Raw genomic sequence first — 10,293 nt, 5'->3', positions numbered from 1 at the left:
ATTTTCAAAATATATACTGTATGTGTGTGTATTTATTTATATATATATATATATATATATATATATATATATATATATATAATATACACAGTACATACACACACATATATTATGTAAACAAAAACTTTTATTTTGGATGCGATTAATCGCGATTAATTGTTTGACAGCCCTAATATGTAGATTATAAATTAAACCACCAAAGTAAACCTAAATCTAATCTGACCATCGGGGTAATCATTAAATTAGAAAGCTATTTAATTATGTAATCAAAAAAGTATATATTTATATAAAATGTATATTAAAATCTGTATAAAAATACCTAATAAAGAAGATAAGGCTACAGCTACACAGGCATCACTTTTTTATTTTAGCAATAATACAATAGTATTTAATACTAGAATTACATTATTTTGGCTGTTTTTTCAAAACATTTATTGTATGTTTAAAGTCTATTATAAACATTTTTATATGTGTTGTACTTTTTTATTAGTTCTGTATTTAAATATTGCACTTATTCCATTACTTCATGTCAGACCTTCCCATTTACCTGAATTATACAGGCCATGTTCATTCAGTATAGACCCATTCCAGCTAATGTTATTTTATTTTACATGACAAGCTTTCAAAACAAAGATGAATTTATCCTCTGTATAGTAATGTGAAACCTCAACATGGTTCCTGAAAGCTTTCCACTGACTAGCCCAACTCACGTGCTTATGGAAATATAGTTCTCAACTTCAAAAACGCTCACATCTGATGCTTCTAAAATATAAGGGCTTAAAGATTAAAAAGAGATTACTTTCACAGATAGAGGCCAGATGGGGCAGGGCTTAAAGCGTGGCGCCCACAAATGTTGAAAGCTGTGCGAATGTTTAGTTTTCATCTGAGTTTAACAGCGTGATGATACTCTGTAGGTTTTGTGTTGGTGTCGTACTTTAGTGGTCAGTAGTAGCACACTGGATAACCGCTGCTAATCTCACATCTTCAGATATCCTAATCAGGAAGATCCTAATCTGTTGTACTGTAATGTACATTAACTGCATAAATACAGATTAGGATACCTTACAGCAGTGGTTCTCGACTGCTTTTGCTTCAGGACTACACTGGACATCAAGTGCTGACTCAACACAGTATCAAAATTGACAAAAAATGTCTTGAAACATTGAACGGCATAGGCCCATCAATATGCAAATTTGCATAATTAAGCTTCTGCAATATTGGTTGTTTGGCTTCTAAATGCTTCTTGAATTCAATAGTTTCATGTTCTTAGCAGCCAATAGTTCATCAAACAAAACATGTTGTGGCAAAAACCATTTATTTAATGAAGCAGAGTCATATTTTTTATATTTAAAAAAATTATAATTATTAAATTATTTTAATAGTTTTTGAAGACAAAGGCATGTCACACAACCTGTCCATGTTGGATCTGCATGATTAGCTTCTATAAAGTAACAGGTGAATTTACACAAAAATAATGTAGAGTTTGATTGGATGTGCGGTCTTTGACAAAATGGGAAATTTTTCTCTTCCCATTTAGATCTTTTCGCATTTAAAGGTGGGGTAAGTGATTTCTGGTAGCCAATGTTGACATTTGAAATGTACTAAAGGGTCTCGCCCCTATTTTGATAGCTCTGCCCCACACATAAGTACGCAACACAGGCAACGATTAGTACTGTGAAACTAAGCAAAACCAATGTTACACCGTGTCTACACCGGACGCGAGTGGCGTGGCGCGACAAATTATAATCAGTGATGCTGTCTACACCATAGATATATACAGTATATACATATCTATGGTCTACACTGGATGCGGTGCGTCGCGACACGACAAATCCCCGACAGAAAACTACTGCTGCATTCTATTCATGACGTATTGACACAAATTTCAAATTATTTTCAACGGTCGCTTTGTCGCATCCAGTGTACTAGACAGACTTTAGCTGTTGCGGCGCAGACACGGTGTTACACTTACCAATCGAGAAGAAACAAAGCATCCTCGGCGTCCGATTGCAGGCCTTCCCGCTCCTTGATTTCTCTCCAGCGCTGGAAAGCTGATTCGATATTTACACGGGTCCTACTTCTTGCCTTATTGCCTTAAGCCTTCTTTTGTTCCGTAGACGTTTTCCTCTTTTGTTTTTTATCCGCCATCTCTATCTTTCTGTCGCTCGGCTCTCTAATGTCCGTCCTGTGCACTGAACTCTCTCTCCTCCACATCATGAGTAGACACGCCCCTTACTGCTGATTGCTACAAGTTTGTTTTGCTACTCGGCCCGAATCAGTTTTCTAAAGCGTTTTTGAAAAATCACTTACCCCACATTTAAGCATCGTTTATATGTAAAAAATATAATGTACATTATTATATACATACATTGTAATAACAGTTAAAGTACTTGCATTTAATTAACATTTGTAGTTACAATGTTAACTTTACACCCAACTGTAACCCAAGCCTTAGCTAACCATACCTCAAACTCTGAAACTCATTAGCAGTAAATGTAGGAATGTAGTTTTACAAGAAATCCATTATCTTTTTATGTTAGTGCATAGTAGTTAAGGCCACCTAATATAAAGTGTAATCAAACTATCTCTATTTTTCTGCTCTTTCTCTTTAAGTTTGTGAAGTTTGCGAACATAGAGGAGGACACAGCATCATACCATCGTAGCTACGATTTCTTTGTGTCACGCTTCAGTGAGATGTGCCATTCCAGTTATGAGGATCCAGATAGTCGCACAAAGTGAGCACCTCTTTCCCGTATTTCAAACAGGGGAAGATTTTAACACCCAAAATTATGAATGTTGAAAATCTAGTTTCTCCTTGAAACAAAAATCTTATATTTATATTTTTAAGTGTGTGACTGTTGTCATGAAATGTCATTGTGTTTTTTAAGACAACATATGTGCAACATTTCTGTCGAAAGTTATAAAGCATTAAGAACTTTATGATTGTTTAATTTCCTAACCTTGAAATTAAATATATTATAATAAATAAAAGTAATAATACAAGTAAAATTTATATTATGAATAATAATAATAATGTTGTGTATATAATAATGTTCATATGTAATTAATTAAACCGTATTATCCATAATTATGACTTACTGTGAACATAGAGCAATAGGGATATTCAAAAAGGATATGCACGAGTATGTGCACGTGCCTGCATGAGAGTGTGTGTGGGTGAGATTTTGCCTCAGATACTGATACAATTTAATATTCTCTGCTCAGGGATTGAGTAGAACAAGATTAGAAATGATATATTCTGCTTTTGATATAAAAGGTAAAATGTTTCCTTTATTTAATAATTCATACATCAGGGGGTGAACTGCACCATGCAGTGCACATTAATAAAAATAGTCATGTATAAATCCACATGTCTCATAAATGTGACTGAAGTCTGTTTGTGTTGTGTGTGTGTGTGTGTGTGTAAGGATTCGTATGGCAGGGATCAGGGGTCTTCAGGGGGTGGTGAGGAAAACTGTCAATGATGAACTGCAGGCAAATATTTGGGACCCTCAACACATGGACAAAATCGTGCCGTCTCTCTTGTTCAATCTCCAACAGGAAGAAGGCATAGAGAGGTCTGAAACACACTTACACGCTCGCGTACACACACTATCACACATGAAGAGACATGGACACTTTTAGTCACTCTAATGGAAGTGTGAATCTTCCTTCAGAGAAACAGTGTCTTGCTAATAGCTTTTAGCCAGTCTGTGTGATTAAGCTAATGAACTCCTAATCGAATGCTAATGAAAACTGTTTGATATAACAGTAGACTGACTACAACTGAGGTGTCAAGTGACTCTCAAGTGTAATAAGAAAGTCATTTATTCTAGAAGCTGCTGTACTGGCTGTAAACCTAATAAACCCAAAGCCCCGAGGGGCAGAGGCAGACCACGAAATCTAAATTGAACCGTGAAATGAACTCGGAGCCATAAAACTCTTCACATCTAATAAATGAAATAACTGACCACAAGTAACAGTACTGCCAACAACAATCGGCCTATTGATCAGCCCTGGTTTATGTTTGTTTTCTGTCTTTGATTCCTATTGATAGGTCTCCTTCCCCAGAGACAGAGAAGGAGAAGGAGAGTCCAGTGGAACTGACAGAGAGATGCTTTCGAGAGCTGCTAGGACGAGCGGCCTACGACAACATCAAGAATGCTGTGAAACCTGTGCTCATGTGAGTGTTTATGCACTACCCTGATCAACCACAAGAGGGCAGCACAGAGACACATTTCTTTTCAGTTCATTTTATACAAGTAGTTATATGAGACATGAATATTTTAACAGTTAACAATAGACTACAACTGAGGTGTCAAGTGACTCTCAAGTGTAATAAGAAAGTCATTTATTCTAGAAGCTGCTGTACTGGCTGTAAACCTAATAAACCCAAAGCCCCGAGGGGCAGAGGCAGACCACGAAATCTAAATTGAACCGTGAAATGAACTCAGAGCCATAAAACTCTTCACATCTAATAAATGAAATAACTGACCACAAGTAACAGTACTGCCAACAACAATTGGCCTATTGATCAGCCCTGGTTTATGTTTGTTTTCTGTCTTTGATTCCTATTGATAGGTCTCCTTCCCCAGAGACAGAGAAGGAGAAGGAGAGTCCAGTGGAACTGACAGAGAGATGCTTTCGAGAGCTGCTAGGACGAGCGGCCTACGACAACATCAAGAATGCTGTGAAACCTGTGCTCATGTGAGTGTTTATGCACTACCCTGATCAACCACAAGAGGGCAGCACAGAGACACATTTCTTTTCAGTTCATTTTATACAAGTAGTTATATGAGACATGAATATTTTAACAGTTAACAATAGTTTTTTTATTTTATTTTAATGAACAAGGGGCATATATTTGACAATAAATTACTATATGAATTCAGGATTGTGGTGACTTTAATGATCATGCAATACTTATTATAATTCATGCAAAACAATGCACATACACTACCATTTAAAAGTGTGGAGTCAGTAAGCTTTTTAAAGAAATGGAAAAGATTTTAAATTGTAATAACATTTCACTATATTACTCGTTTATTTTACCAACTTCAAACATTCGTGTAGGGTGTAAATGAAATAATGACACGGATGCTTGGATGAATTATTAATAATTGACCTCAGCAGAAGTTTCCATTTATACATATAAATTAATTTATGTCATTGTAGAATGTCAGGACGAGGTTTTTTATTTACACAAACGATGCATCTAGTAAAAAAAAAAGTAATATATTTAAAATTGTATGCATTTCATACTAAGGATAGTTCAGATCTGTTAACATATTTACTGACATATCACTCGAGACTTACTGATGTAAAAATTAAGCTTTTTAAAGAAATGGAAAAGATTTTAAATTGTAATAACATTTCACTATATTACTCGTTTATCTTACCAACTTCAAACATTCGTGTAGGGTGTAAATTAAATAATGACACGGATGCTTGGATGAATTATTAATAATTGACCTCAGCAGAAGTTTCCATTTATACATATAAATGAATTTATGTCATTGTAGAATGTCAGGACGAGGTTTTTTATTTACACAAACGATGCATCTAGTAAAAAAAAAAGTAATATATTTAAAATTGTATGCATTTCATACTAAGGATAGTTCAGATCTGTTAACATATTTACTGACATATCACTCGAGACTTACTGATGTAAAAATGATAATTTAACTTTATTTGGAGTAATACTTGTTCACAATGCACATTTCTTAATATTAAGCCTAAAATGTGTTTTAATGTCACTGTTGATGAGGATTGTATGATCTTTGAATAATATCAGTCTTTAAATGCATGATATTTAAAGTGCACCTGAAGTATATTTGCAATAGGTGCACTTTAGCACAATCAAATATACTTCAATATATCTTTAGTTGGACCTCAGCACTACTTCTGCACAATTAAAGTGCATTAAGTACAAAATTAGTTGTTCCAATTTAGCAGACTTTAAGTATACCAGTTTAGCATACTAAAAGTACAATTGCAGGGTATTTTTATTATGTATGTATTTGTAGTATACTTAGCATGAAATAAATGTTGTGCAAATGCATTTTATTATATTTATTTTTCACTAGGGGCACTACAGAAATGCAGCACTGGAAATGGAATGTCCTCATTGTTAGCCTAAAACATACTTCACAGTAAAAGTAACTGTAGTATCTGTTGTGCCAGTATATTTTTTTTGACCTACTTTGTCTGCTGTTTCCTGCTCTAGTTCTGTTTGCTGAAGCTAATCATTAATTCACTTGTATATTTCCAGGCACCTTGATAACCATTCACTCTGGGAGAGCAAAACATTTGCAGTGCGCTGTTTCACAATCATTATGTACTCCATTCAGGTAGATACAAACAACTGTACTGAAATTTGATTGTAAAAGTATCTGACACAAAATACAATGCAAGACACACTTGCATTGTAGAGCATAGCCATTTGCTACTAAATAATTACGTGGTGTTTGGGGACATATTTAAACATCTTTAAAATATTGTAGCTTTGAAAGTCTCAGAACAGTAGTGAAAATATTTATATTTTTGCAGCATTACATTTTTTTTTTTTTTTTTTTTTTTTTTTTTTTTACAAATGATCTTATAAGCTCAACAATTCGAGTTAAAAATCTCATAATGTATTAGTATTTCGTATTGACTTTACATCATAACATTTCTTTGTTTTTATTGTTAAAAAAATTGAATGAAGTTATAATTCGATATGCGTTTGTGTTACTGTAATATTGACTCATCTACGGATCCTTTGACAGTCCCAACATTCACATCTGGTGATTCAGCAGCTGTTGGGCCACTTGGATGCCAACAGTAAGAATTCAGCCCGAGTGCGTGCTGGGATAGTGGAGGTGATCTCAGAGGCAGCTGTCATAGAAGCCAGTGGATCCATAGGTAACAGACCTTCTTTAGACCACTAGAGGGAGCACTAAAACCCATCTCATTAGACAAGCATTTTATAGGATTTATTTCTGAGCACACTTGTCCATATTTGTTCTTTTATTACTTTTTTATTTCAGATAAAAAGTGATATACACACTGCTTATTTAATATGTATCAAGTGTTTATATGTTTGACAAATAATAAAATTTTATACAGTAGAAATCATACGCATCGACAATGTTCTTTAAAGACATAGTTCACCCAAAAATGATAATTTTGTCATTAATTACTCACTCTCATGTCATCAAGATCTTTGGAAAAAGATATTTTTGTTGAAATCTGTGAGCTTTCTGAACCTGCATAGACAGCAACGCAACTGACATGTTCAAGGCCCTGTAAGGTAGTAAGGACATTGTTAAAACAGTCCATGTGACATCAGCGGTTCAACTGTAATTTTATGAAGCTACGAGAATACTTTTTGTTGACACGGAAGAAAATAAATTGTTGAATAAAGTCATTACTTTTGTATTCTTTGGGCACAAAAAGTATTGTTGTAGCTTCATAAAATTACAGTTGAACCGCTGATGTCACATGGACTGTTTTAACAATGTCCTTACTACCTTTCTGGGCCTTGAACATGTCAGTTGCATTGCTCTCTATGCAGGATCAGAAAACACTCGGATTTCATCAAAAATATCTTAATTTGTGTTCTGAAGATGAACGAAGGTCTTACGGGTTTGGAACGACATGAGAGTGAGTTATTAATGTCAGAATTTTCATTTTTGGGTGAACTATCCCTTTTTATTTTGTTTTGGCTCTGTGCCGTCCCTCTCCACAGGGCCCACAGTACTGGAAGTGTTTAATACTCTACTGAAGCAGCTCAGACTCAGTGTGGACTACGAGCTCACAGGATCCTACGACTCTTTTGCAAACATGGGCTCCAAGGTCATTAAAGTACACGAGGAGAGACAACTCCAAGAAGCTGTCATCAAAACCATTGGTGGGTGAACAATGAATGTTTGTGAGGGAATCTGACAGTCGTGGCAGTCAAATATTTTTGTAAAATGACTGTGGTGAAACTGTATAATTGGCTTGTCTCAGACAAATAATTTTCTACATAGCTGTGCTCAGTTTGATATCAACCCACATTTTCACTCTTAAAATTATAACAAAATTTTATTTCAGTAGTTGTCTTTTAAATGGATAGATAGATACTGTGCATGATACCTTACTTATCAATCTTTGTTCACAGGCTCATTTGCAAACACACTACCCACCTACCAACGCTCAGAAGTCATGCTGTTCATCATTGGTAAAATTCCTGTGCCAGGCATGTATCCGGCTCTGGGGTCGGCCAACACCGGGTGAGACAGGGTTACAACCTAGACTTTATCAATTAGACATGTTTACGATGTATTTTCTGCTGGCCCAAGATGAAATGCAAATTAAACGCTAGTGTTTAATAAGATAAATGCTAGCATAGCAAGAATATTGTATTTTGTCAATAAGTGTCTGTTTCTTGTTTCAGGGTTGAGGGCAGTAGGATGATCCAGATTATGCTGCTAAAGTCTCTGCTGCAGGTGAGCTGGTTTGTGTCAGTCATGATCTCCCGCTGTGCCATGCGGAGATTATTTACTCCCCCTGCTGTTTCATGATCCACAGTTGCTGATGCAGTCTAAACCGTCTGATGGTCTTGTGTGCCTTGAAACGTCAGTCTCTCCGTTTCTCCTTTAGGTAACAGCAGGATTCCAGTCTACAAACATTTTGACGGCACTTCCCACCTCATTCCTGGACCCGCTCTTGTCCTTCACTCTGATGGAGGACGCAGAGATCCGTCTACTTGTTCTTGACATCCTCATCAGCATCATTGATCGCCATGACAACCGGCACAAATTCTCCCCTGTCAGGTTGGGGCACACTGACACACTCGAAAAAAACTCTAGCAATCTACAATTTAGATATGTATATATTTTTTTACAGTGTACCTGACACATTTTACATTTACCTCTGTATTGTAATGCATGAAGTACTGGTTAAAATGTGGCCAAATGTCCCTTAGAAATAGTTAATACATACCATGGTAACTTTTGATTAGTTAGTGGTTACAAATTTATTTTTTTTATTAGTTAGTGGTTAAAAAGGTATTTTTTGCTATCATACATTTCACAGTATGAATTGCTCTTATTACACGTTTTAAAAATGTATATTATTTAATTGCACAAAGTGTTTTGCTACAGTATGTCTTTGAGATTTACCTGAAAAAATTTTTACAGTGCATTTTTCTATTGTTTTCAACAGAATTATCTCAGATATCTCAGTACTGAAGTTGAAAGTAGACAAGTGCTCAAGGCAGGATAACCTGTTCATGAAGAAACACAGCCAGAGGCTGTACCGCCACATTTACCTGGCCTGCAAAGAGGAGAGCAGCGTCCAGCGGCACTTTGAGTCTCTGCATACGCTGCTGGGGTTGATCTGTGTGGAGCTGGCCAATGAGGAGGTGGTGGTGGACCTGATCCGACTGGCTTTGGCATTACAGGTGTTTCTCTCACCTCTGTGATATGTACATGACTGTGGGGATTAATAAATATGCCTGTGGACACATAGGGTCAGGATAATTATATATGTTAATTAATATACATTTTAAAAGCCGACATAAGTCAACTTTTACTTCAGCATCATCTCTTTACATTATGCTCAAGTATGTGTCTTACAGACAAGTCATAAAGGTGTCTATCAATACAATAACAATACAATAGTAATAGTTCTCAGCCTTTTTTCATTTCCCCTGATGTGTCCTCTTCCTCAGGACCTGGCCTTGACTGAAGAGGCACTTCCTGTATACAACCGCTGTGCCATCCATGCTCTGTCAGCTGCGTACCTGAACCTCATCAGTCAGCTGACCACTGTGCCCACCTTCTGCCAACACGTCCATGAGGTGAGCGCTATCTATCTATCTATCTATCTATCTATCTATCTATCTATCTATCTATCTATCTATCTATCTATCTATCTATCTATCTATCTATCTACAGTGGTGTGAAAAGGTTTTTGCCCCCTTCCTGTTTTTTTATTTTTTGCATATTTGTCACTCTTCAAAGATTCAGATCATCAAACAAAATTTAATATTACACAGAGATAATGCAACTAAATACAAAATGCAGTTTTTAAATGATGATTTCATTTATTAAGGGAAAAAAGCTGTCCAAACCTATGTGGCCCTACGTTAAAAATTAATTGCCCCCTCCTGTTAAATCATGAAAGAACTGCAGTTAACCACATTATTTTAAAAAGCTGAGTTAAATTTCACTAGCCACACCCAGGCCTGATTACTGCCAGACCTGTTGAATCAAGAAATCACTTAAATAGAACCTGTCTGACAAAGTGAAGCATGCTTAAAGAGCA

At 35.8% G+C, this 10,293-nt stretch overlaps 1 protein-coding gene across 4 annotated transcripts in view; it reads left to right on the top strand.

Annotated features, from left to right (window-relative positions):
* The window catches only part of efr3ba (EFR3 homolog Ba (S. cerevisiae)), a 32,783-nt gene that overhangs the window by 12,240 nt on the left and 10,250 nt on the right, over window positions 1-10,293 (top strand). For all 4 annotated transcript variants that reach the window (XM_016282336.1, XM_016282335.1, XM_016282337.1 and 1 more), the window contains exons 5-15: window positions 2,614-2,735; window positions 3,429-3,578; window positions 4,058-4,183; window positions 6,272-6,350; window positions 6,768-6,903; window positions 7,730-7,891; window positions 8,144-8,255; window positions 8,420-8,471; window positions 8,626-8,798; window positions 9,190-9,427; window positions 9,698-9,826. In XM_016282336.1, coding sequence (XP_016137822.1) covers window positions 2,614-2,735; window positions 3,429-3,578; window positions 4,058-4,183; window positions 6,272-6,350; window positions 6,768-6,903; window positions 7,730-7,891; window positions 8,144-8,255; window positions 8,420-8,471; window positions 8,626-8,798; window positions 9,190-9,427; window positions 9,698-9,826 — 1,479 coding nt within the window. The remainder of the gene's footprint in view (window positions 1-2,613; window positions 2,736-3,428; window positions 3,579-4,057; window positions 4,184-6,271; window positions 6,351-6,767; window positions 6,904-7,729; window positions 7,892-8,143; window positions 8,256-8,419; window positions 8,472-8,625; window positions 8,799-9,189; window positions 9,428-9,697; window positions 9,827-10,293) is intronic.

This window comes from Sinocyclocheilus grahami, unplaced genomic scaffold (genome assembly GCF_001515645.1).
Source record: "Sinocyclocheilus grahami isolate Dianchi unplaced genomic scaffold, SAMN03320097.WGS_v1.1 scaffold158.1, whole genome shotgun sequence".
Classification (NCBI taxonomy): domain Eukaryota; kingdom Metazoa; phylum Chordata; class Actinopteri; order Cypriniformes; family Cyprinidae; genus Sinocyclocheilus; species Sinocyclocheilus grahami.
Note: the sequence above shows the minus strand (reverse complement) of the source record. Positions and strands in the feature narration are given on the sequence as shown.